Source organism: Spermophilus citellus (assembly GCF_964194105.1).
Source record: "Spermophilus citellus genome assembly, chromosome: 8".
Lineage (NCBI taxonomy): Eukaryota > Metazoa > Chordata > Mammalia > Rodentia > Sciuridae > Spermophilus > Spermophilus citellus.
Window position 1 is genome coordinate 32,564,241 of NC_138189.1, and position 25,640 is coordinate 32,589,880.

Here is a 25,640-nt window from a genome sequence, read left to right on the forward strand (position 1 = left end):
TACTGGCCCATGCTATGAAATCAGTTAATATTTGCCAAATGAATGAGCTGAAGAAAAAAAAAAACAATCTAAATATTTGATAATGGAACTAATTAAAATAAATCATTCTATAGCCAAGTTATTGAATAGCCATTAAAAATTATATAATAAAAGGAGATTTGTGCCAGGCATGGTGGTGTAGGCCTATAATCCCAGGGACTCGGGAGGCTGAGGCAGGAGGATTGCAAATTCAAAGTCAACCTCAGCAACTTAGCAAGGCCTAAGCAACTTAGTGAGATCCTGTCTCAAAATGAAAAAAGGGCTGGTGATATGGCTCAGTGGCTGAGTTCAATCCTTGGTACCCAAAAAAGGGGCCATTGTGGTTGTGCCAGGCATGGTGTCACACATACTCTCAGCTCCTTGGGAGGCTGAGGCAGGAGGATCACAAGTTCAGGGCCAACCTGGGCAACTTAGCAAGACAATCCCTCAAAATGAAGTGTATTTGTTGATAGGCAAATTAATCCATATATCTAATATTTAGTGTAATAGGTGAGAAGGGCAAGTTATCAACTTCAGCAATTTCACTGAAATTATTAAGAAGAAACAATAGATGCATAAAAATCTATTTTTTTTTTTTTTAATACAGAGAGACAGAGATAGTTCCACAGATCAAAGCCTGGAAGGATGTTCACAGAATCTACAACCACCTTTGGGGGTGGACCATGCCACGGACTGAGTTACAGATGATTTTAAATGGGGTATTCATGCTGATGTACATTGCCTAACCTTGTCTTCAATGAATGTGTTTTGCTTAATACAGTTAATAGATTAACAAATTTTTAAACTATTTAAAGCTAATTATTTTCAAAAATTATTAAACAACCCATAGGTGGTAAGCTACACTGAGCTAACTAAGGTCCATTTCAGCAGTATTATCTTTAGGAGGAAAGCAGAACTTTTCAGTTACATAAGGGATCACAGGACCTCTTGTGTGCACCAAGTGATCTTGAGCCAACTGTGAGGTGGCTGGGACCCAGAAGGGTCTTTTCAGGTCAGTATCGATTTCATTATCTTGTAAAACCACTTCAGCTATATTGAATTCCACTTTCAATGTATTGACTGACTAATCCACAAACAGTAAAAAAGACAAAAATCAGGGCAGCTTTAGTCACTATTAAAGACGGATTTCTTATTAGATAAGCTGAAATTAAAGTCATATTTTTCTCATTCTGGCGCGGTTTCACCACACTAAATCTCTAAGTATTAATCCAACCAAGAGCTAATGCCACAAAAGGAATTAACTCTAGCAAACCTGGGTACAAAAGATGAACATCGGGAATTTCTGAAAATCTGAATAAAGTAAGATTTCTAGACATAAGTCAAATGGAGTGAGGGAAACATCTCTGATAATAGTTACAAGTGCTCAGGTCCAGTTGACGCTTCATCGTGGTAAACAGGCACTTGGCCTTGAACAGGAGCATGTGGCTGGAGTGAACTTGCTGACTCATATTATCTTGAGTATAGACTGTTTCTACTTGAGTAACTTAACAGGTTGTCCCAGGGAGGAAATCAGTGACACATGAAGGAGAAAACAGAAGTTTTATAACAGATTCTAGTTTGAAAACCTTCAAGTTCCATGGATCACAATTTCTAAAACTCAGTTCCTGGACCACAGGAAAGCCAAGAGCTCAGATTGGAGGCAATCTTTTCAAGCTACTGCGTTGTCTCAAAATTATTTTGTTTCCTCTGCTTATGAATCCCCTGCCAGCCTAAGAAAACAACACAATTAAAAAGAAGCTCCAACACAATCCAGAAGCAAGAGCTAGCAGATGAAATACTGCCTGTGATCAGAGAATACTTACAACCTCCCACTGTGACGGGGCAGAGCCCTCTCAGCTCCTTGGCCACTAGCATCCTCTGGGTTCTGAGTTACTTTTCTTGGTAGTTGCCTATCCTTCTTCATGTGCTACCAAATAATCTTGCCCATTTGAAGCCGGGGGTGGGGGTAAATTTAGTTAGACCACACAGAATCAGATTTTGTGTGGGAGAATGCAAAACCTCTCCCACACCCACATGCTTGGACACTACATGGCTAAAGCTCCACGGGCAAAGAGTCTCAACGTTTCCTTGGCTGGATGAGCTACTACAGGGCAGCTAGGAAAGATGAACTAACTGACCACTGTTAATGCCTCTGGTTTGAAAGACACTGATGCACGGTCTGCTTTATTCCATTCAAGAGACCAGATCTGGAAACCAGCATTTGGACCACACATCTGCTAAACAAATCCATCACCCAGGGGTGCCACTTAAATAGCAAAATTCCTCACCGGTCCCTCTTTCAAGCATTAAAGAAACCATTCAAAAAGCAGATATTTATTTCAAATTGTTTGAATAAACATGGGTAGGGGGAAGGCAAATAATGAAAAATTATTAAGATTCAATTTAGGAGACAAAAAGTCTTCCCAAGGTTCTTAACCATCAATACCCCAGAGGGGCACGGTAGAAATGGTGGGAATTGATTTTGTGAGAGGCTATTAAAGAGAGTGCTGTTCTCATCAGAAAGGCCCTCCCCTTTTTAACTGTAATCAATAATTTAAAGCAAAGCCAAAAATCACATCAACCAGAGGACCAAGAAAACTTTTTTTGTGTGTATGGAGTCCAAGGGGGTTAGACGCACTGTTTAGGAGTAAAATGAGAGTCTCCTAAGAAATTATTACTTTAAAGAGAATTGTCAGGTAAACATTTTAACTCTTTCCCATGGCTTGTCATTTTACTTACTTGAAAAAGAAAAGCTCAAAGTTAAGCAATGCAACTCCAAGTCTGTGCGTTAAAACAAGAAATCTATACCTTCTATTATTCAGACACTTGATTTCCTATCAAAGTCTAAACCATTGACTTGGAGTTTGATGGGCACAAAACACAATCAGAATTTGGCAGTATAATTGCAAAAAGTTGTTTGTTTTCTCAGTTCAGCAATTTTTAAAAATTTTAAGTTATAAAATCATCAGCAGGAAACTTTGATGGCTTGACTATAAATTATACTAAACCCATTCTTTATTTTAATGTGCCTTGTTCTCTTTAGAAATTGATTTGTGCCCTAAAGGATAAGAGGGTCTATTTAATATTTCAGAAGACCTTTTTTTTTTTTGATGTGACATTCCAATCCAATGATGAACACTTTGAAATGTACTTAAAAGTAAATAGTCATCTTTTCTGCAAAATGAAGGGCTGAGCATAATCTCTGTGTGCCTCTCTTAATAGAACATGAGGATTCCCATGATGTTCTGGTTGAAGACCACAACACAGAAAAAGCAGATGAGCTTTATTTAATAAGTAGATATGTACCATTACGCTGTGGCAATCCTTGCTTCTGTAACTCTGCAAATAGGGAATCATTCTGTCAACCTACCATCTCTCTATAAGACTAGTGTATACTGTAAGCACATACTGAATCATCACCTCTCTAGAATGTAAGAGAAGAGAGTCAGGAGGGCGAGTAGAGTGGACAACACCTTCAGTGTCTTTTACCAAGACTGTCATCTTCCACTGCACTACAGTGAGATTTTACGTTCAAACATTTGTGTTCATCACATGAAACGTATCTTTCAGCTGGGCATGGTGCTGCATCCCCTTAATCCCAATGACTCAGGAGGCTGAGGCAGGAGGATCACCAGTTCTAGTCCAATCTTAGCAATTTAGCAAGATCCTGTCACAAAATAAAGGGTTGAGACTATAGCTCAGTGGTAAAGATTCTCTGGGTTTAATCCTCGGTACAAAAGAAAAAAAAAAGTTTAAAAAAATCTCCCTAAAACTCAGTTTCTTTTTCTGAAAAAACAGGAATAATTATGTAAAAAAAATCATTTTGAGAATTGAACGAGACAATGGATGTGAACAGACTGTTCATATGGTAGGCAAAGTACAAATGGTCACCACGACTAACTGACTGGGCCCCAAAGATAATTCAAAGCCAATTCTGACACAAGAATATTAAGGCCACACACAATCTCAACAGCTGCAGAACCGAACTTGACCCAAGGGAGTTATTCCCGCTGCACTTGTGCTGAAAGCCCTTATTGTGATACACACTGTACTTGGATTTGAGTGAATTAAAACTTAATTCTTTCAACAATCTACCCTTCCTTTTTAAATACCAGAAGCTAGTACATCATATACTTATAATTAATATTGCTGTAATGAATGCTAAATAAATATGGAGTTTGCTTCTGCAATCCAACGTTGTTTCTGCCCCCTTCCTTGGATTTTTAATGGTTCATGTAATAAGTGAGAAATAAATGGGGTTTTCAGTGGGGTAAAGAAGAGAGAGGCAGTTGATGGTGGGCCCCTTTTTCCACCTTATTTACTGATGCACAACATTCATAGGCCCTCATTATTACCAGCTCCCAAACTATCTTGCCGCCTCCTGGGGACCTGAGGAGGGGTGGGAAAAAAGCACAGCAAAGCTCAGAGAAGATGCCTTCTCCCATTGCTGTTTGCTGATGCACACACGAGTGGGCAGGAAAAATGCCTTCCAGAGGTGGATGCCTTCCCTGCAGAAAGGGTTCACTTCCTGGAAGCAAAAACCCAAATTTCTGCATCTAAAAATCTATGCTTCCAAAAATAATGGCCTTGCCATCACCACTTAGCTTTTATAAAAACAATGTGCAGATAAGCTTAGTGGAAATCAATAAAACACAAGAGTTTTTAATTTCCCCTGAGTCGAATGGAAGGTACATTTTTTCCCAAGGACATCACAAATGTGTCGGGTTTTCAAACTACATATTTACTTTATTTGTTAATTTGCTTGCTTGATTATTTATTCTCGACTGTACTTCAGTAAACAGTTTATAAGGACTAAGAGAAGTGCATGCATTGCACAGACTATTACAAAACCTACTGAGTCTTGGTGTCTGTTATGCTGAGCTTCAGGGTGATCTCTGTGTGGCCATAGCTTCACTGGAAGAGAGAGATGTGCTCCAGGGGATGGCCTCACAGACACTTCATTTGCAGATTAAATACCATGCAAACAGACTTTCTAATCCAATGGCAGCAAAGATAACAATCACTGGGGGATTCAGGGAAAGCAAAGCCTGGCCTCAAAGAGATCAGCAATAGACTGGCCAGAGAGAGAGAAAAGAAGGGGAGAAAAAAAAAAAATCAAACAATATGCTACAATGAGGCCATTAAAAAAGCTTCTGAAAGATGAGCTAGCAAAACTTACGGTTACTGTTTCAGAAACAGATTCTTCTCTTACCATTCTGTCTTCAAAAGTGAATTTTTAAACTTCACTCACATTATCAGGAATGTAAAAGAATGGAATGTGGGGCGTGTACTCTGACAGACAGACCTTGGTGTGAATCCCTGATCCTTCTGGTCACTTGGCTATGCAACTTTAGCCTTGATTCTAAAGGCTTTCTAAACCTCACCAACCTTGTCTCTTAATAAATAAATCAAGCTCCTCCATACCCCCCTCCATCAGGTAGGCTGTGGTGAGGATTAAATTTCATCATGCTTGGATAGATTGTAACACAGGGGCATTCAGTAAACTGTGGTGGTTGTCACTCCCATACAGTGGATACTGTCAACTGCGTTTTACAAGGGAAGAAAGTAAATTTCTGAAAAGTTAATCAGGGATTCTCAACCTCAACGGAAAGATGTGGAGAAGTCTCATAAACACTGATAACCAGAGCTTTTTAAAAAAATAGTGTTCCTGTCACAGACTAGTCATAGCAGAGATCCTTTTTCAAAGCTCTCCAGGAGAATATAAGGCACCCTCAGGGTAAGAATCAATGGGCTGAGTCCATGGCCAATGGCAACACACACTTTTCCTTATGACCCATCATCTATTTATCTGTAGTAAATCTTCAGCCTGCCTGCTGTTCCAGGGGCCATCAGCCTCTGGGACCTGGACCTGTGAAATCTACTTTAGAGTGAATTCCATTCTGCTGGCTCTACAATAATATCTTGGAACAATAACACCACCAAATCAAAGGAACCCAAAATACACATCACTAATATTTTAGGAAACAACACAAAATAAAAGTAAGGGAAGAAAGACTACTGTCTCTTATGCGCCAGATATATACTTTACATTATATATATCTAAATATACACATACATAACACACAGAGATACTCATAAATTTGCACAAATTTTGGCATATATTCTCTCATATATTATTAGCTAGCTCAGTCATCACAGAAATCTTTTGAGGTAGGTAATATAAGCTCCTTTTTAAAAGTGAGGGAACTGAGGCTCCGAGATGGTTAATAACTCTAAACAGCAGATCTAGAATTTGACTCTTAGGCATATTTGACTCTAAATATCATTCTTTTCCCACTCTATCATTGTAAGTCAGAGTCAAAAACACATTTTCCTATCATGAACCAGCAAATATATACATGTATTTGTCTAATGGTAAAAAATGTTCCATAAAGTAATATTGAGCCTAAAACTGATATACTTTGTCTAGCCCAACCTCATGGAAATATTCCAGTTGTATCAGGTATCCAACCTGAAAATAAAAAAAGTGTTTTGTGTTTTTTTTTTTTTTGTGTGTGTGTAAGTGCTATAACCACTAGTGTGGATGGATAGATGGATACGGAGGCAGAGAGGCAGGTTCAGCAAACAGCTCAGCATTCCCATAGCCTGGCATTCCAAACATTTCAGACCGAGAAGGCTCTTTATGGAGCTACAACAAACATGAGGGGAATGGTTTACCCTGATAAAATATTGACCAAACATGTTGTAGTGCAGAAAACGAACGATCCATCCACATGTGCCCATATGGGCAGAGTAACAGAGATTAAACAGTGATTTACCAAATCTCCAATAACACCCATCACTTAAAAAACTGTTTCATCAGCCTACTCCAAACTGTATGAGATACTTTCTCTTCCTTTCCTGCGAAGCAAAGACTCAGTTCATGAAGGTATACACTGGGTTTATGGAGTCAAATGGAGGAAAAGAAAGCAAGGGACCCCTGAGTAGTAAAAGGGGGGATTCAGTTTGCTGACTACCTTGACTTCTGGTCATTTTGGCTTGAGTTGTGATTTTTAAATTTCTTATTTTGCTTCCTGGTATTAATAAAGAGTCCCGGGGGCATGTTTTAACAATTTAAAGCTCTTTCACCCCTTTTTACATTAACCCATTCAATCCTTAACCCATTAAGTTCCAACTTTTCAATTCTGTGAATATTTCAACAAAATTAACACAGTCACATTAAAATAGGTTGGAAATCACAATCTAGAGCTCCTATACTGTATTAAATTAATTTTATATTTATATGCTTATATTTTTCAATTATATTATCTATTATTTATATATGTAAGTCTTTACAGGTGTTCTACCTCTTGGACAATGGGACAAAATGGGTTAAGATTATGAAAATAATTTTCAGAGCCCTTTAGATGTGGGCCAGAGTAATAGCTACTAAGTGATCCTGCTTACTTTTTTAGAACCATGTGCAAAGAATACAGAAAAACATACCAAGAGAGCCTCAATTTCCTCGTACTAATTCCTACCCCAGAGTATGGAGCAAGGTGTTTGCTTTTGGCAAATGAATAGAAAGAAGCAAATACTGACAAGCACTCAACCTTTAATCCCTCTTCCCCAAGTAGGCACACTAATTAACACAGAGATCTATCACCTGGGGATCCTTCCCAAATCAGCACATCCCTGGGTTTCCTAGGCTTTTCCACCACTTTCTGCTTTTTTATAAGATAGGCAGACACCAGAGGGTATTTTAAATGAGAATGCTACACATCTTACCCCTTAGGAAGGTGGGCTGAGGGGCCCTTAAAAATATTTTATGGGACTGCTCGGAATACTCTGAAATTAGAAAGTTATAAAAATTCTGTGACAGTGTCCCCCAATGGGTATCCATTCACCTTCTCTCCCTTTGTCTCCTGACTCGCCCCCATCCCTCTCTCCCTCCCTCCCTCTTGCTCTCAAAAATACAAAAAATTCATACTGAAGTAATGAAAACTGCCAATTAAGACTAAAATTACTACAGAGAGAAGCATGAGGGAATACTCAGAATGTCTTGAGGAGGAAAACTGCAGCCCCTCGTCTGACAGGTCACCGACACAGCTTTTTGGTCCATTTCAGCAGCCACACCCTTATCTCCTGGTACAGTTACTAAGAGTTTTGGCGTCTCCTGGACAGCAGTTGTGGATGCTTTGTGGATGGAATGTGAAAAAGGACACTTGGAAAACTGATCAGGAGAAATGTATGAAGGGAATGGCTGGTGCCTTTTGTCCCCTCTTGCCAGTAGACCTTGTAGGAAGCCAGTGAGTAGGAGAGTAAGGAGCACGGCCAGCTCTCCAATGTCTAGTCCCGGGTCCTGCATGCACCACCTTGAGACTCGCCCCCTTCCCTACCCTTTCAGCAAAGGCTGAAGCTCCTGGGTCACCATAAACTAGCTGATGTCTCTGGTATCACTGGAAAACAGGCCAGCTGTTCATTGGCAGGTTCCACACTCTCTTAAAAATGGCCTCCTTCTACATGTCCTGGTTTATTCTGCTTATCTGAAGTTATTTTCTGCTTGAGCATACAATCACCACTCCTCTTTTATTCCCTTTCTGTGCTTTTCCTTTCATGGGAGAGTTGTTTCCATATAAGGGTATTTATAAAGTCAAATTTTTTACTGAGCTCTGGCTGCCTGGCAAACCTTCTGCTGAGTGCTCAGTGTGCCTTATTTCAGTTAATTATCAGCTACCCCAGGAGGCAGGTGCTCCTGTTAACCCTATTTTACAGAGCAGGAAATGCTTGATGTTAAGTGACCTGGCTATAATCATCCATTTTGTCAGGACAATGTTAGGATTTTAAATATTCAATTTCTATGCTGCAATAACACACACATCACAGGTCCAACTTAGGGTCAAAAATGAGAGAAGAGAGAGCTGGGGTTGTGGCTTTGGTAGAGCACTTGCGTAGCACGTGTGAGGCACTGGGTTCGATTCTCAGCACCACATATAAATAAATAAAATAAAGGTCCATTGACAATTGAAAAAAATATTTTAAAAAACAAGAGGAGAATCGGGTGCAGTGGCATATGCCTATCATCCTGGTGACTTGGGAAGCTAAGGCAGGAGAATTACAAGTTCAAGGCCAGTCACAGCAACTTAGCAAGACCCTGTCTCAAAATGAAAAAGAAAAAGGGCTGGCGATGAAGCTCAGAGGTAAAATGACCCTGGGTTCAATCCCCAGTAGCAGGGGAAAAAAACTAAAAATCAGGAGAGACTTCCAGTGGTTTAATTTTTGTAGCAAAGAAGCAATTATGAACACGTATTGATCCTACCAGAATCAAATACGACATTAATTTGAAAAGAAAATGAGTTTTCCATGTTTTTTTATTAGGATTGTGATTCTTGTTCACTTTTAGCCATATCAATGCCCATTCTACTAAAGATACAGCACTTTAAACACAACAGAAGCTCTGATGGAAGAAGACTCGGTGTTGGATTTAGAGCTATGATTCTTAAACCTAGCGTCTGGAGGAACTTCCTAAGGTTCCTGAGACTTACCTCCTGGGTCTCAGTCTACAGGGCCCAGGTAGGGCCTAGGTAGCCACATCTTAATAAACATCTAGGAGATTCTGAGGTTCACTGACTCCAGGCCAAACTTGGAGGAAACAGTGACTTAATGCTGAAACGAGTAAATGAAGGAGAAGTTCAAATACAACAGGTGAACTGGCTATTGAATCAAAGCCAACCAGTGGCATCAGAATGAGAAAAGATGGCTCTAAAATACAGCACAGCATAACGACCGAATTGTAAGAATAATTTTGTTGATCAGAAACAGGTATCTTTTGTTTGTTTGTTTTTTGAGAGAGAGAATTTTAACATTCATTTTTCAGTTTTCGGCAGACACAACATCTTTGTTTGTATGTGGTGCTGAGGATCAAACGCATGCCAGGCGAGTGCGCCAACGCTTGAGCCACATCCCCAGCCCCAGAAACAGGTATCTTTTTATAAAAGCAAATCTTTCCGTCTCTCCAAAAAAAAAAAAAAAAAAACAAAAACAAAAACAAAAACAAAAACAAAAAAAAAACCCCAAAGGAACCTGAATTCCTTCAGTTTGAGGACTCAGTGTCCCTGACAGCAAGATAAGGGATGCTTCTTCCTTAAAGGGGAGAAGGGACGGTCACCTCAGACTATCCCATTCAATTCATCTGACTCCCCTTTGGCCAAGTGCATGCTCCCTGAGCAACCCCTGCTGATGCCTGGGCTTCTCTTGCAGTTCTACAGTAATTTCTCACTGGGAAATCATAATACACTGCCACTGAGCATGAACACTGACCATGTAGTATCAACAAACCTAAGACCTGGGAAAGTGATTGTTCTTTTCACAAATTAGATAAAGGGATATTTTTGGCTTTAGTATTTCAGTCTCATAAACTTGACTAATGAGTCCATTCTTAACAGAACCTCTCAACTAGGCCCCTGGCCAAAGTCATTTCACCAATATTATAAATGTCACCTGGTAAAGCCTGTTGGGTGCCTTCCCTGGCCGACCCTCAGTGACAACTTGTAAGTGCATGAGCATGTTTGTCTCCGTGCATGTGGTCCCTTGCTTTACTCTAGAGAAGCAGAAATAAGGAAACAGGTTGTGTCATCACTAGATTCATTTGACGGCTCAATCATTGGTGAATGAGATACTTAGCCATTTTCCTAGAAGTATGGTTTAATGGAGCTTAATACTCCAAGTGGGAACAAAGAGAACAGATTACTCAAGCTATCCTAAGTATTTCACTGTTTTTAAGGCAGCCTCTAATAATATCCGATCTCATTACACCACCCACGTTGCTTCCTCAGCCTTATCAACCATTTAAATCTAAGTATGGTTGTTAAAACAGCATCACACACCGAAAAGGACAGCACAGCAGTAGATGTGGTGTCCTGGAAGGCAAAGTCTGAACTCCCCAGACTTTTCTGTAAGAGCCACAACTCTAACTTGAGGACATCACTCCTGATATTCCCACATCGTCTCAACTGAACATCTGGAACCAAACCATCATCCTTCTCCAAAAACTAGCTCCTCCTCCCAACTTCACCATTTCCAAAAACAAGCACTTCTGGCTTCAAACTGAAAATCCGACATCTTTAACTCTACCCTCTCCCTCTCCATCCAATCAATCATAAAATCCTAGTGATTCGTCCTTTCTTCCAGTTCTGTTCTGTTTTTAAAACTAGTTGTCTTGTCCGGGACTTATCATATCATATGAATTATTGTCAGATTCTTGTAACTGCCAGCCTCATTTGCCCCACCAACATATTCTAGCCACCAACATCAGATACACCTTCTCCAAACTCCACCTTACTAATGGTGGTCTTAAGGCTGAGATGTAGCTCTATGGGTAGAGTGTTTGCCTAGCACATATACAAGGCCCTGGGTTCCACCCCCAACATCAAAAAACCCCAAAAAACAACCAACCAAAAAATCCAAAGGTTCCTTTCTTTTCCTCGTAAGCATCAATTGTTTTCCATACACAAAAATATTTTCACAATTCAACATTAGCATTCGTTTTCCATACACAAAAATATTTTCACAATTCAACATTAGCATTCACTAATTTGGCTTCCACTTACCCATCTGACCTTTCTCACAATTAACTCTCAGAACCAAACCAAACCGCTGGGAGCTGATCCTTTTGTCTAGAAGCTTCCCAAAGGGCATTTCAGGGGCTCTCTGAAGTGAAAGATATTTTCATAATACTAAGATGTTATTTACAGCCCTTTTCACTGTGTTGACAATTAGCAATGGGGGCACCAAAAATGAGGGATAAATTCTTGGCATCTCAGCATGAAGCAAGCCAGTGGCATAAATTATATTGGACTGTCATTTTAAGGAAAAGCACAAGTGTGACCAAGTTGCCAGCTGAATTTGCTGCTTTTTTCATGGATCACCTCTTTTGCTTGAAAGAACACCTGACAGACAGACTACGGTTGTTCAAATTTGTGCTGACATTTTCTCAAAAATAAACAATGTGTGCCTATCGCTTTAAGGAAGGCAACTGACACTATTTGCTGCCAATGATAAAATGGGAGCTTTCAGGAAAAAAAAATCAGGATTTTGGAAAAATTGTATCTGCCACTGTCAACTTGACAAAAAGCAGACTTTTCTGATGAGATGGTGAGATTAACAAATGGAGCATTTTCACATTGTATAATGAAATGTGTCAACATTTGGAAGATCTTCATAACTTACTTCACAAAATTTTCCAAATAGCCAATGCATGATTTTACAAAGTATGTGTGGGTAAGCATCCATTGAGAATGTAGGATGGACCAATAGATTTTGATCTAACAGAGTGTGAAAAAGTTATGATTATGGATGCAGATTCCAAATTAAAAGGAATGTTTAAGAAACTACCAATTATGGACTTTTGGTGTAACTCTAACATAAAAGAAGCTCCACCATTACTGGAAAAGCTATTAAAATCTTCACCTCTTTGCCATCTACACATCTGTATGTGTAGGATTTTCTCCATCTACACCACCAGAACAATTCATCAAGATATATAAAGGGGGCAGTGGCACCACCTGTAATCCCAGTGGCTCAGAAAGCCAAGGTAGGAAGATCGCAAGTCCAAAGCTAGCCTCAGCAACTTAGCAAGACCCTGGACAACTTAGTGAGACCCTGTCTCTAAATAAAAATATAGAAAGGGCTGGAGATGTGCCTCGGTGGTGAAGCACCCTGGTTCAATCTCATATATATATGAAAGAGGATATATAAAGGGTAGAAGCAGATAAGAGAACCCAGCTGCCTTCAAACAAACCATGCATTAAAGAGATTTTCAACTGTTCTGTACTTTTCAAACAGTTAGAAGAAAGGACTTTGACAGGCTTTACTGTAAAGAAATGATAAATGAGAACACAGAAATGCGTCAGCTGATTTAAACATTATAGAACACATACATGTATCAAAAAATCATGATACCCCATTAGTAAGTAGAATTTTTATGTTTTTGTGTTATCAGTTAAAGATATAAAATTAATGAGGCAGGAGAATTACAAGTTCAAAGCCAGCCTCAGCAATTTAGCAAGGCCCTAAGTAATTTAGTGACACCCTCTCTCAAATAAAAAGTAAAAAGGCCTGGGGATGTGCTTCAGTGATTGAGCATGCCTGAGTTCCATCCCTGGCATCAATTAATTAATTAATTAATTAAAATTAAGGAAGAGATTTTTAAATATATAAAACTAGGTCACTTTTCTCACTAAATTGTTTTTTATTTTGGAAAAACATTTGCTTTTCATAAAAATTATGTTGATAACATTGAGGGTTTTCTTATCTTTTAAATGAATACCTTAAAAAATATCTCAGATTTAATTTCTAATATGATATATGCCAATAGGTATAATTCATATGAACAAAAAATGTTTAAAGTTCAATTATTTTTGAGAGTATACAAAGGATCCCCAAGATCAAGAAAGAAACATCAGCTGGGCATAGTGGTGCACACCTATAATCCCAGCATCTTGGGAGGCTGAGGCAGGAGGATCCTGAACTCAAAGCCAGCTTCAGCAACTTAGCGAGGCCCTAAGCAACTCAGTGAGACCCTGTCTCTAAATAAAATATGAAACAGGGCTGGGGATAGAACACTACTTTAGAGCCATCTCTTCTTTTGCTCCCTTTCGGCTTCTTTTTCCTTGTGCACACTACAATTCCATAAATCCCATTGCTGTCTCCATTTGTTTCTCTCCTTAATCAGCAAGTAATTCAAGCAAGTAATGCCTTACTCACCTGGAATTTCACTGTCTTTATCAGTTCTACACATTTAAAAATCTACCCAGTATACTATATTTTGAGATGAGCATTTTTCCACAGTATTTTGGGAAGACAAGCATGTCCTAGTTACTGTTGATTCTAGCTGCTGAGGTTTCGCTAGTGAACAAAACAGACTGATGCCTGACACAGTTTAGTCCAGTCTCACAAGTGTGAATGAGGCCAGAAGTACCAGCATCAACTGAGAACTCATTAAAAATGCAGAACTTCCACAATCAAAAATCCATAATTTTTTTTTTTAACAATACAGAATCTTAGGCCCCAGCCCAGTCCCACTAAATCAGTATTGTGTTTCACAAGGTCCCAGGAGATTTCCCTGGGACCTGTGCACCTGCTAACTAGTGTGAACTTCTCAGAGGTAAACCAGTACTTTGAATCTGTTCCAAAATCCTAAGAGGCTGACATGTGTTCTAGGAAAAGAAGGGAGGTATAGAAGACTATGGAATATCTCCCTGTCCATGGTAAGAATGGGACGAATGGAAATATTAGCTAAAGGACACCACAGGAAAGCAGAGCAAGACTAGAGAATTAGCTCACTACTGAGAAGTCTCCCTAAAAGCTTCTATCAGCTAACCCCCAGCCCTTTAACTTTCTTTGCCATACCTCTCATCAGTCCCAAAGGTTGGGAATTGGAACCTCTCAGATCTCTCACTTTCTGCAAATTCCACATGGAATTCTGACGCCACCCCAAGAAATGATTGTAAAAGGTTCTATAATAATATCCTATATATCTACCAGAGATTAAATAGGCTTTCAGAGGCCATGCATCTTGCATCCATTAAATATCACAAATACGATGAAGTGTATGAGAAAGTGTCCAGGCAACAACAGCAGACCAAAGTCAGCTTCCCAAACCAACCGTTTTCAGAATGGAGCTCACCTTTTTAATATTCCAGATGCACCAGTTCAGTGCAGATCCATAGAAAGAACTCATCTGATAAAACTGAAAGAAAAAAGTATCAAGCTAACAATGTTCCTAATGATACTATGGAAGAATTCTTGGGAGGATTTAAGTCAGTCACATTCAAGCATGAATCTAAGAGAAGCTAAACAAAAAGGAAAAAAAACAAAAGCTTACACATGGTAAACATCAACTCTTTCCTTAGGTACCAACACCAATTATTGGGATCATCTCATTCTCTCACTTTCAGACCGTTCCACATGGAATGTGAACCACATATGATGTTCTAATAGTCGAATGATTTTTTTTTTCAGTGACATCTGCTTGAATATGAAGCTTTTATTTCACTGTTTTGCATCCAAGGGTACAAATTAGGAAAACACAATATATACATTGTAAGGGTTGGGGCTGGGGGAGTAGCTCAGCATAGAAAGTGTGCTTACCATACACCCCCACCCTGGCTCTCTTTTTCCCCAGCAAAAGAGAGCCAGGGTGGGGGTGGGGGTTGCTAAGTCCCTTTACAGTTATGAAAGCTAACCGGGTATATTAACTGAGTCAGCCTTAAGGCACAAAATTTATGAACCACCCACAGCCTAGCTTTGGAAAAGCTAATGTTTTCCCTCCTCTAACCAGATAACAGATGGAAAACCCTGAGGAGCCATCTAAAGATGTCTTTGGAAATTTCAAGCATGTTTTGCTTAACAGTTCATGTCACACTTTACAATTGGACCAGAAGGCATGGAGCTGAGAGGAGGATGACTATGATTAAAGGAAGTCCCTAGACTCAGGGCTGTTGCTGCCATGGCACTGCACTAGTATGCAGCTTTGAGAAGCATGATCACCGTGAGCCTGGTTCATTCTACTGTCAGAGTTCCACATGTAGGAGGGCTGAGTCCCTCGCCCTGTGGAGCAGCGGACCACACGTTCAACGCCTTGAGCTGGAGAGGGGAGGACCCATCCAGAAGAGATTCTGGTCTCTGGCCTTTGGTCTGAGGGTTATAAGATTTCTGAATTTACAAGAGAATCAAGAGGTGCATATTTTTATGTAAAATTTCTCACTTCTAAGCAGTGGCATGAACTTCCAGGCTTTCTGAACAATGCCTATGGGACAAAACAGTGCTGCGTTGCTTTCCACTATAGAGCTTACTAGGTTCTCCAGGGAGCAAGAGGTGTGTGCCATGAGTGGTGGCAGAAGTCTCGCAGTCTGCGAGTGTGTACGAGACAGGAAGGACGTGCAACATGGAACCAGAAACTGGCCATGAGAGGAGAGAGTGCTGTAAGCAGAAAAGGTAGAAAAGACAGGGTTGTCTGTGGACTCCCCGGCGCTGTCCATGTCTGAACTCTGAAGCTTTCCTGGCACCCTGTTGCCTTGGCATTGCCTAAAGTTAGGGTCACACGCTTTCTCTTCATACTCTGCATAGCTCCTGTGCGCAAGGCAAGCAACAAATGTTTCCCAAACTGAGATAGGAGCATGGCCATTACTGATATTCCTTTCTGCTACAGTTTGAGTAGGGCTTGTTCCTAGCAAACTCATGAAGGGTTTAATCCCTGGTCTTAATAGTTACTAAGCAGGTGGAAATTTAATCTAATTCTAGTGTTTAAATGTGGGGCATTTGGGGACTGGTTAGATATAATAATGTCACTAGGGTGGAGGCCCCCTGATCGAATTCTAGTGGCTTTATAATGAGAGAAAATGACCATCCAGGCAGACACTTGTGCTGCCCCAGGACTCTGCCAGCAGGAAGGTCCCTAGACATGCACTTCCTGAATCATGAGCCCAAATAAACCTCTCTTCTTTATAAAGTAGTCTGCCTCAGGTATTTCATTCTTGTAAAGGAAAAGTGGACAAATACAGTATATGTTCTTAAGCTTTGATCAAAAGGAATAACCTTGTTTTCACATGCCAAATTCCTGAACTATCTCACCCTCCAGAGCTGAGCTGTACTGCTAAATGTTAGCTTTGCTGTGTCTTGATTGTCTTTTTCTGCCTTTTCCACTCATAGCACTTTATGCTCTCATGAAACTTTTCTGGGTCTGACTCACAGGTATCTGCTGTCTTGAGGCCGATCACAGACTGCTAGACTTCTGCTGCCACTCACCTTATCATATAGCCTTTTTGCTCCTTGGAGTACCTAGCATACTTCATTATAGAAAACAACACAAAATTATCTTTAAACATTTACCTGAACACATTTTGTGTCTAGAATTTTCCAAAACTACCAATGGAACAAATCATTTTCTTCCTTAAGTTCACAGGGTGAGATAAGAAATATCTTGCTACATTTTATCCCCAAGGCACTAAAATCTCATTTAGAAAACGCATGATCTACCCCAGAACAGAGTGTGCCCCAACTATTTGGGAAATATCTCACATCTGCCTTCTTGAATTCCTCCTGTCACACCACGGAACTCTCAGCTGAGCAGACAGACAGGAAGGCTAGTGAATCAATCAGTGCTCGAAAGATTAAAATTAACCTAGCAGGGCAGAACAGCTAAAAACTGGGCCTTTCTTATATTCCGGAATTTTAAAAGAGGAAAATTTATGGTTGAACTACCAAAAGCCATTTGAGATACAAAAGGAACCTTCAGAAGAGGTTTCTAGAAGTATAAAAAATACAAACTTATCCAATGCTCTAACACCTTAGGCCAGCTGATGCCGGAAATAAGAAGTGCTGCCCGTCATGTTGACATAATTAGGTCTGTGCCTTGGCTTTCGCTCTCATGCACTACTCAGCCTACAAAAGAGCTCCACTCTGCTTGCCTCGAGACTGGAAATCAATTGATTTAAAACATCAAAGAATTCAAACTCTATAGCAACGTGGCTCAACCTGCAATTTCAGGCAAAATGCAAAGGCAACTGAAATCAATTTGGCCCTTTTCCTTGGTACTGGCTCCTCTGACTTACAGACCTATGGACGCCAATGCAGACAACAGTGGTGGAATAAGTTACCGGCCCCAGTTCTTCATCCCTCCCTGGAGCCCAGACTATAAGTAAGAATCGCCCTATCCAAGTGCTCTACCAACTATTTTTACCAGCGGTGCTCACTTTCTCTATGTCTACAGATGTGCAGACACAGCAGACATCAGAGAACACTCAGGGTGACATGATCCAGCTCCATCCATCCGACCAGCAGACAGGTAACATGTACGAGGCTTCTCACTACATGTCATACAAAGTGTGAAGAGATGCACACACATATGCACACGATAAAGTTCTAAATCTAAGTGGAAACTTTTAAGGAAGGTAGCAAGCCCTGAGAAGAATTCAACAGCAAGCTTGAGGGTCTAGGCAGGTTTCTAGATGGCTTCAATGCCATCTCCTCTGGTAAGCTGAATTGCTTACCAGCATGGAAAGATCCTCTAAAATCTAATTTTCCATTTTCTACATTCTCAAGATCACCACTACATGCATCCGGCTGAACAGGATCAAGTCTCATGGGTTCAGCCTCTGGGGCCATATGCCTGTCTCAAGACCGTGGTACAACGGAAAATCACTGGACACAGTGTCCAAAGACCAGAGTTCATCCCAGTGTGGTGACCTGACAGTGAGAAAGTACCAAGAACAGGGCCTAGAATTTCATCATGCCTAATGCAGTAACTGTGGTGACTGAGCCCCAGGACCATTTAAGTTATAAAGCATGCAGCCAATACCAAAATCAGATATTGATTAAGATATAACGACAAATGACATATTCAATGCATCAGGGATGTTTGGGGATATGTAGATGGCCTTCATTTTTATTCAACTAATCATGACTTAATTATTTAGGCTCATCTGCTACCTTCCAGGCACTGACAATACAAAGATGAACCAATCAATGCCCCGAGGATCCAGATAATCTTAACTAAAATATAGGCAAATTGTAATTAAGATAAAATTGAATTTTTATGTCACACCACTGTACTTATAACCATCATTATTAAACTCTTATTAGAAACTATTCTCTAAGAGTCCCTTAAAGATGCTCTCACTTAACCTTTAATGATAGGTTGATGCCAAATCCTACCACTGCCCACTGCCCCCATATTATAGGCGAGAAGCTACGTGAACTACCTGTGAGCAGCAGAGCTGAGATTTGAATTCAGAAGTTGAGTCTAGACTCCATGTTCTTAATAAGGCAACAGAGCATTAGGCCCGGAGCATTAGGCTAACCTTGAAATGTTATTTATTACATTACATAAGATCCATCCATACTCTGTCTCTAATTTTGTGAAGCTCAAATAAATCCTACTTACACGTTGGCACCACAGATGCCAGTATCCCAGAAGCTTCAAAATGATGCACCTTTCTAAAAGTTTTTATGAAGCAAACATAAAATGGAAAGCAATCAGCAGAGAGACCACACAGTCTGACTGACATGTATTTACTGAACCACTGTGCTTACCTGGGGCCACTGACCCCAACCGGAACCTCATTCAGGTTCTCACTTCCAACTATCAACACAATACCACCCTTTGTTTTAGAGTCAGGATCCAGGCACTCTGACTCCCTAAACAACAGCAGCCCAGTGATGTGATGTTAAGAGGTGCTTTTCTTTTTCCTAACAGCCTCTTGTTTTCTCCAAGAACCAACTACACATGAGGAAATGATCAGCAGCACACAGTAGACATGACTGGGGTGGGAGGATCATGGAAAGCAGGAGCGGGCAATTCAGAAAGAAGGGAAGTAGAAAGTCGTCAGTGTCTAGGTTAGGCAATGCATTTTATTTTATAAATAGCATTCTAACTCAGAAAAGGATACCCCTCAGTATTTATTGTAAGTATTTTTCTAGTTTCCCAAAGCACAGCACATAATCCAAAGATGATTTTGTCATGATTTAGTCATAAAACACACTCCACTGGATGAATGCTAACACATGGCAAATAGGAAATATACACTCTTTATACACATACTATGGCACTGTCCACTAGTATCTTAAAAAGACTCTCATTTCTTCTTATCTTTCAATAGCTAACATTTGAAATGTATATATACTTTAAAAACCATATAATAAGCAGGGCGCTGTGGTGCATGCCTGTAATCCCATTGGCCCGGAAGGCTGAGGCAGGAGGATCACGAGTTCAAAGCCAGCTTCAGCAACAGCAAGGTGCTAAGCAACTCAATGAAACCCTGTTTCTAAATAAAATACAAAACAGGGCTGGGTATATGACTCAGTAGCCAACTGCTCCAATCCGGTTCAATCCCTGTTATCAAAAAAGAAAAACACCATACAATGAACACTTATTTTCCCATTACTTACAATGTTTAATTTAAATGATTGCGATCATTTCAAACACTAACAGTGTGTCTTACTGGAAAGATGAAATCCAAAGAATTACGAAGGCTGAAAAATTGTTTATTTTATTCTGCTTACTCATCTGTGTGGTGTTTACTACCTGAAGCTCTGAGCTGTGACATGAAGTGGTTCCATCTCACTAGGGTGACACATCTGGCTCTAGGCTATGTCAAAAGAGAGCTCCCAAAACTATTAACGTTACTATTTCGAGACACTGCAGCCTGCTGAATCAAATGGGTGCTGAGGTCCCAAAGCAACCATTCTGAAGGAAAGCACATCTGGCTTCTAGGATGGTTTCAAAATGTGATCTTCAGGCCCGGTTGACACACTGTTTCAAAGACACCTGATCCAAAACATCTACACTCAGGGACCCAGGAGAGCTGCTACCACCCTGTCACCCTTGCTCTAAAAGGCACTGACCTATAAAATAAAAATAGAAAAAGCAAAGCATAAAAACTACTTAATTTTTCTTGCTTAACTTCTTATTTTGGAAAAGTTTGCCGACAAAAAATTAGAATAGAATCATGAACCCTCACAAACCCATAATCCAGTTTTAACAACCTGCCAGCTTATGGCCAATTCTGTTTCTTTTTTCATCCCTCACCCCAATTATTTTAGGCATTATTACTGGTATTACTATATATAGTCATCCCTTGGGGGATGTCACAGTCATCCATAGGGGACTTCACAGGGAGTTCCAGGACCCCTGTAGAATATGAAAATTCAGGGATACTCAAGTCCCTTATATAAAATGTATAGTATTTGCATGTGACCTATGTACATCCTCCTTTCTACCTGAAATCACTTCTAGATTACTTATAATATGTAATACATTGTAAATGCTATGTAAGTAACTATACTGTACTGTGTAGAGATAAGAGAAAAGTCTATCCATGTGCAGTGCAGTTGCAATTGGTAAAAAAAAATATAATATACATGCACGTACAGTGCAGTTGCAATTTTTTCCTCCAAAAATTGTTGATCAACAGTAAGCTGAATCCACAGATGTGAAACCCACAAATAGGGCTAACCACACTACGTTATATACATTAGTTTATTATATTAGTATGTATCTCTAAAAGATAAGGACTTTATACTCATAAAATGTTGGTGGGACTGCAAATTGGTATAACCTACCCTGGAAAGCAGTGTGAAGATTCCACAAACAAACAAACAAATAAACAAACAAACAAACAACAGGAAAGGAACCACTAAATGACCCAGCTATCCCACTCCTTGATAGATATACAAAAGATCTAAAATCAGCCTAATATAGGGATATAGCCACATCAATGTTTATAACAGCAACAGTTCACAATAGCCAAGCTATAGAACCAGCTTAGGTGCCCATCAACAGATAAATTGGTAAAGAAAATATGATATACACACACAATGGAGTTTTATTTAGTCATAAAGAAGAATGAGATTATGGCATTTGCTGGTAAATGGCTAGAACTTGAGAATATAATGCTAAGTGAAATAAGCCAGACCCAGAAAGTCAAAGGTTGAGTGTTTTCTCTCATAAGCAGAAGTTAGAACAAAATAAGGGGGAGGAGGAAGTGGTGGGGAATTCCATGAAAATAGAACAGAGGTCAGTGCAGTAGAGAGAGAGGATTGAAGGGGAGGAAAGAGGGTCAGGAAAGGGAAGGACAGCGGAATGAATCTGACCAAAGTTTCCTGTTTACATATATGAATATACCACAGTGAATTTCACCTTTAAGTATATCCATAATATACTAAATGAAAAAAAAAACCCCACAAATTCAATAGAAGAAAAATCAGAGTAGGGAAAGGGAACAGGGCAAGGGAGGTGTGGAGAAAAAGGAGAGGTAATAGGGACTGAAGTAGAACACATTATGGTCCATGCTGGTATAATTATAAAAATGAACCCCAATATTATGTATAACTATAACAAACTAATTAAAAACTAGTTAATGTCTGAACTCTCTCCTTCTCCTTTTCCTTACTGTTATTTATCTGCCTTATAGGTTGGAAAAATGCTATTTCCTTTCCTGGTGTTCGGTTCTACTTGTTATGTCTGTCCAACATTAACACAGCCTTGAGACCCACCAGGGCAGCTGCTGGGACTCCCTTGTGAATCTTGTTTACACTGAATTTCTATATAACAAAGTGCTCCCACATCTCCCAGCATTCTGATCAGTCGAGTGGGGATCCTGAGAAAATGAGATAAAAGGTAGCTGACCTTTAGGACTTTGTTTATTTCTGTCACAATGCAACTCCTCTGATAAATAAAGATGTTACACATATAGACCAAAGTACCAGATGATAGATCTCAGTTAGACCCACTAAAATTTCTAGACTTGTAAATTCATTTAAAGAGAAATGAACATCACTTTCCAATCTCACTTGAAGAGGCTAATCAAATATTCCCCAGTAAAGGTCAAAAGGAAAATGTCTTTAAGGAACAGACTTCTAATGTTTTAAACTTTTAACTTTTCATTAGTTTGGGTATAATAAGTTCTGAGAACTTTAAAGTAGCTGATTCTCTCTTTTATTTATTAAATTTTTTTTGGTACTGGGGATTGAACTCAGGGGTACTCGACCACTGAGTCACATCCCCAGCCCTATTTTGTATTTTATTTAGAGACTGGGTCTCACTGAGTTGTTAAACATCTCATGGTGGCTGAGGCTGGCTTTGAACTCGAAATCCTCCTGACTATGCCTCCCGAGATGCTGGGATTACAGGCATGTGCCACTGCACTGGCCCTTGATTCTCTTAATGGGATCATAGCTTGCCTCTAATAACTATATTTCTTATTTTATGTAAAAAGAATCCAAAAATCCTGTATTTCGAGGTGGTATATAGCACTACCTCGCCTAAACCCAGGCAGTATGACTTTTTATATTGATGTTGTTTTACTGCATTTAACCAACAAGACCTATTTCTTTTACAAAAATGCTTCCCAGAGCAAATAACATATGCATAATTCAAAATGAAACTAACCTAAAGTGTGGTTGGGTCTAACAATGTTCTTCATACAAATTGCCCAGTTTTAACCTAATGTTATTATTAATTAATTATTATTAATTAATGTTATTATTAATGTTATCATGTCCTTGTCTGCCTGAAAAAGGGCATTTACAGTCAGCTTAGAGAATTACTCCATCCATAACTAAAAACACCAACAGGAAGTGCACCTGAGGCCACACCTCTCCCAGGGGTACCTGTTTCATCCGGGGAGCTGGGGGAAGCACTGTCTTGGGACAATGTTGTCCAGCTCGACTCCTCATCGCTTGGCGCCAGGTTCTGGATCCGGTGAAGTGCACAGTCGGTTTTGGCCCCTGTCTTAGGATGATCCTTTTTGGTCTCTGGACTGGAGGACACTGTGGCTACTTGCCCGTCTTCCGGGCTGGACTGGGGTTTGTTTGGTTTCTGCAGCAGCAAGTCACCATTCCCAATGATGGCAGCAGGGACCTGGCCCTGGCCTGGCTGGGCTTTCTCTTCCCCGACCCCATGGCAGTTGCCAAGGTTCTGCTCCAGTTCTCGGGCTGAGGTTTCCAGGTCTGCATAGTAATTTAGGAAGCTCTTAGTTCTCCTGGGCTGGGAGGGTAAAATCTCACAGCTGGAGGAATCCTGTGGGTGGGGCTCTTTACCTTCTAACTTCTCAGAAGTTATGTTGATGACTGCGGTGGGGCTGATGTTTTTGTTGGGGTCCTGCTGCCCTTGCTCGGCAGCCTTTCGGAGCTGGTTCTCCCCATTTTTCACCAGCTTGATGTTGGCTGAGCCGTTTCCCAGGAGGGGCTGTGCAGCCGGATCCGAGAGGCCCATTGCCACCTGGATGTTAGTCAGTGCATATTTTTTCCTGCATTTGGGAGGTGTGCTGTTCTTGGCGTCTGAGTGTTTTATTTCAGCATTCAGCAGTTCATTGTGTGAAGAACGGAGATTAAGGGTGTTTGGTGGTGTGGCTGGGCTGTTCCGATTTGCGACGTCTGTGGTTCCGCTGGCCATAAACACTGCCAAGGTGTCCGCACCTGAGTCACCTGGGGAAAAGGAAAATTGGTCATTAGATGCTGGTGCTGATGGCACGAGTTAGTATGCAGTGTGAGCCGACATTTTTATAAGGAAAATTGAAAGAATCAATGCTTCTGCTGCATAATACACTCTTGTAGAACTGACCCATTTCCCCTCCTTATTTCATAATCAGATGTTAAACAGGAACAAATAAAAGGCTTAGTGTGGATACCCAAAAGTCAATTTTTAGAAAAGCTAAGACATCTGAGGATCTAAGTTTTACTTGGAATAAAAAAAGCATTTTGAATTCATATAAAAGCATTTCCTTCTGGTGGTTGGTCTTCAGTCTTCATAACCTGAAAATCATCCCCTTTCCAAACATTTATATAACATTTGTATTCTATAGTTCCTTCCAGCCACAAAAACAAAAACTTTGCTCAAAATTCCTCTGGGGCTCCAGTGTTCTTAATTAACCTGAGAGGTCATTGTTCAGTGATGTTCCACACATCCATGTTTAGAAAAAGTATTCCGAATGTCTGGAAAACCAAACCTCCATTAGAGTTTGCTCAGGTCTTCATGAACATTTTTGACCTGGGCTCACTGTTTGTGCCCAACAGAAATTTTGAAGAAATGGCTTAATTTCTCAAGAACACAAACACAAGCAGTATTACTACTAAAAATGCAGCCTTGAGCCCTGGACCACAGACAACATGTCACAGAGTCCCCAAAGGCATCTGAATATATTCCACTGAATTAAAATACAGACTCAGCTGTCTACAGTCACCACATGCCCTTGCAGAACTCCTGGCAAGCTATCTGACAGTTGCATTTATCTCAGATATTGTTCGCACCATCAGTGATTTATTCCGTATGTCTCTTGTTAGGAAGAAAGAAAGGTTTTTTCAGACTAGAAGAGAATAAAATTCATCAGGAAGAATTCCAAAGGTTTCAAGTTTCTCAGTTTCTGAGCAATGGCTTCCTTCTTATCTGATCCTCTGCCCTCCCCATCAACTTTGGTGATCTCCACACCAGGGGCAGAAGAACCAAAGCACAGCTCCTGACATTCTTGAAATTGTATTCTGACAACTCCCTCTTCCTCCCCCAAGCAAAACAGGGATCTTCACAGAAGAGGAGGGCAAGAATTTCTCCCTGTTTGGGAGCTTAGAGTTATCTTTTTATTGTCAAATACTCAAGTTGGGCAATTTCAGAAGAGTCACTCATTCTCGAATCTTCCAGGAAGCTAGGCAATGTCCATGTGCTCTAGGCAATACCCATATTTGTAACAGAATGACCATGTGGCCCGTAAGAGAGCTAAGGGCTATCACCCAAAGAGGCTAGATTTGAGGCCACGTTCTTTAAAATTATAATAAATCCTGCTTACCCAGAAATTACTTCAGCTTCTCAGTCTCATTTACAGGAATAGAGAATGCAGTGTGTGTCTTCCCTTTAAATAATGCTCGGGAAATTGAATTTTTTTTTTAAAAAATTAAGACTGATCACTACTACCATGTTATGAAAAACATGTTCCAATTTATAATTCAATCTCATTCAAGAGTAGTATTTGATATGAGCAAACCCCAGAATGAACTCACATGAACTTTTCCCCGAGACATATCTACAGCATAGATACAAGGTCCACTCCCTTGAGAATTTAAAGTAACATGAGAAAGTGGAAACCTGCTAGCTTCCTAAAAGGCATAGCAACCAACTTCTATGAAGCTGTTTT

The 25,640-nt window shown here is 40.1% G+C and overlaps 1 protein-coding gene across 9 annotated transcripts in view; it reads right to left on the bottom strand.

The window, feature by feature from the left end:
• Window positions 1-25,640, bottom strand: part of APBB2 (amyloid beta precursor protein binding family B member 2) — a 338,567-nt gene that overhangs the window by 142,924 nt on the left and 170,003 nt on the right. For all 9 annotated transcript variants that reach the window (XM_081303291.1, XM_081303294.1, XM_081303292.1 and 6 more), the window contains one exon: window positions 23,128-23,943. In XM_081303291.1, coding sequence (XP_081159417.1) covers window positions 23,128-23,943 — 816 coding nt within the window. The remainder of the gene's footprint in view (window positions 1-23,127; window positions 23,944-25,640) is intronic.